We start from the raw sequence: 2,943 nt of genomic DNA on the forward strand, positions 1-2,943 counted from the left end.
CTGTGGTTGCTGGGAGCAAAGTCTGCACTGCTGGGTTTATTCATATTTGAATTGCCACTGCTGAGTTCATTGGATTTTTAAAAAAAAAAAAAAAAAACTCATGATTTATTCAAAAATATATATATATATATTTGGGCTGTATTTATTTTTTATACTGATGCACTATTTCTCCCTCTCGATCTTTTTCAGATGTAAATGGAGAAGCAGCAGTGTCACCAGGAGGAGCTGGACATCCGTACAGTTATAAAGTGCTTTGCATTAAAACGCAAACAGCATCTCTTCTCTCTAAAGTAATCCATTACTGACAATTAATGTCAGACTGCACGCTGGAGCAGCTTAATGCTGCCTCACTGGGTGAAACATCACTAATGGAAAGAAAGCCTTATAAGATCGCACTCATCAAAATACACTTAAATGCAGCATAATGCCTTCAAAAGTGTCATGTTTATACCTGTTGACAGTGGTCTGCTGGGCGAGCGCTCTGTGGTATTTGAGCATATCTCGCCCGACGTCCACGTATGTCGGCCACATGTCTGTGCCTATACGGAAGACTGTGAAACCTCAGAAAAACATCACCTTCACCAACATCCGCACCCGCCCCCTCAACCCACACGCCTTTGAGTTTGTGATCAACGAGCCGAAGAAGTGCGAAAGCGTCACGCCCTTCCTGGTCATCCTCATCAGCACCACGCACAAGGAGTTCGACGCGCGACAGGCCATCCGGGAGACCTGGGGGGACGAGAGCACCTTCGGCGACATCCGCATCCTCACGATCTTTCTGCTGGGCAGGAACACGGACGCCGTGCTGAACCAGATGGTGGAGCAGGAGAGTCAGATCTTCCATGACATTGTAGTGGAGAACTTTATCGATTCTTATCACAATCTCACCCTCAAGACCATGATGGGGATGCGCTGGGTGGCCACCTTCTGCCCCAAAGCGCAGTACATCATGAAGACGGACAGCGACATCTTCGTCAACATGGACAATCTGATCTACAAGCTCCTGAAGCCCACCACCAAGCCGAGGAGGAGATATTTCACTGGCTACGTGATCAACGGCGGTCCCATTAGGGACATGCGCAGCAAGTGGTACATGCCCAGAGACCTGTATCCTGACAGTAAATACCCACCTTTCTGCTCAGGCACCGGCTACGTGTTCTCAGCAGATGTAGCTGAGCTAATCTACAAGACTTCATTACACACAAGACTGTTGCACCTGGAGGATGTGTATGTGGGACTGTGTTTGCGTAAGCTGGGTATACACCCTTATCAGAACAGTGGTTTTAATCACTGGAAAATGGCCTACAGTCTCTGCAGATACAGGAGGGTTATCACTGTCCACCAGATCTCCCCTGAGGAGATGCACCGCATTTGGAATGACATGTCCAGCAAGAAGCACTTGAGATGTTAGGGGACATGAAGAACCACTCAACAACTACTTAATTATTATTATTTTTGGCCTTTTTTCTTCATTGCAAATGTTATCACACAACGAATAATGTACAAAAAAAAAGTAAATAAATAAACTGCGAGGGCTGCTGCAAGTCTCATGACAGATGTTTTCATTAATATCCATCTACTTCTGCTGATCACACCTCATGATTGTTACTGAGTGCATGAGGCCTGTAAAGCGCGTATACTCATGCACAGATAAAACGCGGTGTTGTTGTTGAAAGTACTTTTGTTCACATACACGAGGTCCACTTTGTGTAGACTATTCTTGACGAGCATTAAGTCAGGTAGAGGCGGCGCGTCATTCAGATGGGTTCGGTTCACACTCAACAACCTTTTCGTCCTGCTAAAGTGTCCTTGAGCAAGACACTGAATCTCTAACCAGCTGCTGACTCAGCGGGACTGCAAGCCAAAAGAGAAGAATGTGTACGAATCGATAAAGTGTTAATATTACATCCTTATATTAGACTTTGTTACAAGTATTATTTAGAAATGAAAGTTCCTGAACAACGCAAATGTAACCGAAAACAAACGGGCTCTTTTGTTGACTGCTCTCAGCTTCCTCCATCTTTTCGACAAACAGGCGACAACGAGCTGCAGAATATTATCAATCTCTTAACCGCACCTAAGTCGCAAAGATAATTTGGCACTGTATGAATTGGTAATTTTCCAAAAGAGAATTTCGCAGACTAGATAGTAGCATTAGTTATGACAAAAAAAACCCCACACAGCTAAATTCACTGGTTGCTCTTTTATTATGAATTTGCCTGCTGTTTTTGTTTACAGATTGTCATCATTCCACTGCCTCTTCTCTCTGAACAAGCTGTGTGTATATTTTGTTTTTGGTTTTTTTTTTCAGATGCATTTTGTTGTTTTCCCTCTTTGACATTTTCATACTTGAGGTAATTATGTGTCTCAGCTACCAGCTTCTCATTACTGCAGCTGCTGCTCTTGGTTATGTATGTTGTACATCAGCAGCGATTTCAGCTCATCAACTCCTCCACACATCAAGAGAAACGCAGCATCATGTCGTGTCGAGTATCAGTTTAATTGTAGCTACGGCCGTTACAGACTGGATGTATTATCATATGTATCTGGCATATCAGTGAATATGGAAGCACTGCTACTGACTTCATGGAAAATGTTTTATGTTTCTCAGAAGATGTGGCTTTTGTGGCCAAATTTCCTTTTTCTTTCTTTCTTTTTTTTTTTCCAGAATTTTTGTAGTATTATAAGCTAATGTGACATTTACTGTGAAAGCATCTATCCCACAAGGGGTTGTTGTTATATATTGTGTTTTTTATATTAAAAAACAAATACTTGAATAATTAAAGTTCTATTACTGCTTGTGCTCGTCGCCTTCTTCCACTTTCAGTCAGTGACGGAGTTGCGGATGACTGTAGGTTTATTAAATGCTTTTAAAAGTAAATCTTTTCGTATCGCGAGGAGCAGTTTATTATTAAGGTGCTGCCATAAAGGTTGCAATTATTT

The 2,943-nt window shown here is 42.4% G+C and overlaps 1 protein-coding gene across 1 annotated transcript; it reads left to right on the top strand.

The window, feature by feature from the left end:
* The first annotated feature begins 342 nt into the window (after nucleotides 1-342).
* b3galt1b (UDP-Gal:betaGlcNAc beta 1,3-galactosyltransferase, polypeptide 1b) lies at nucleotides 343-1,466 on the top strand. Its single transcript, XM_008278669.1, has one exon. It carries the CDS (start codon nucleotides 425-427, stop codon nucleotides 1,409-1,411), a length of 987 nt encoding a protein of 328 aa, XP_008276891.1. The 5' UTR covers nucleotides 343-424; the 3' UTR covers nucleotides 1,412-1,466.
* Nucleotides 1,467-2,943: the final 1,477 nt, after the last annotated feature.

Source organism: Stegastes partitus, unplaced genomic scaffold (assembly GCF_000690725.1).
Source record: "Stegastes partitus isolate 25-593 unplaced genomic scaffold, Stegastes_partitus-1.0.2 Scaffold130, whole genome shotgun sequence".
NCBI classification, from domain to species: Eukaryota; Metazoa; Chordata; class Actinopteri; family Pomacentridae; genus Stegastes; species Stegastes partitus.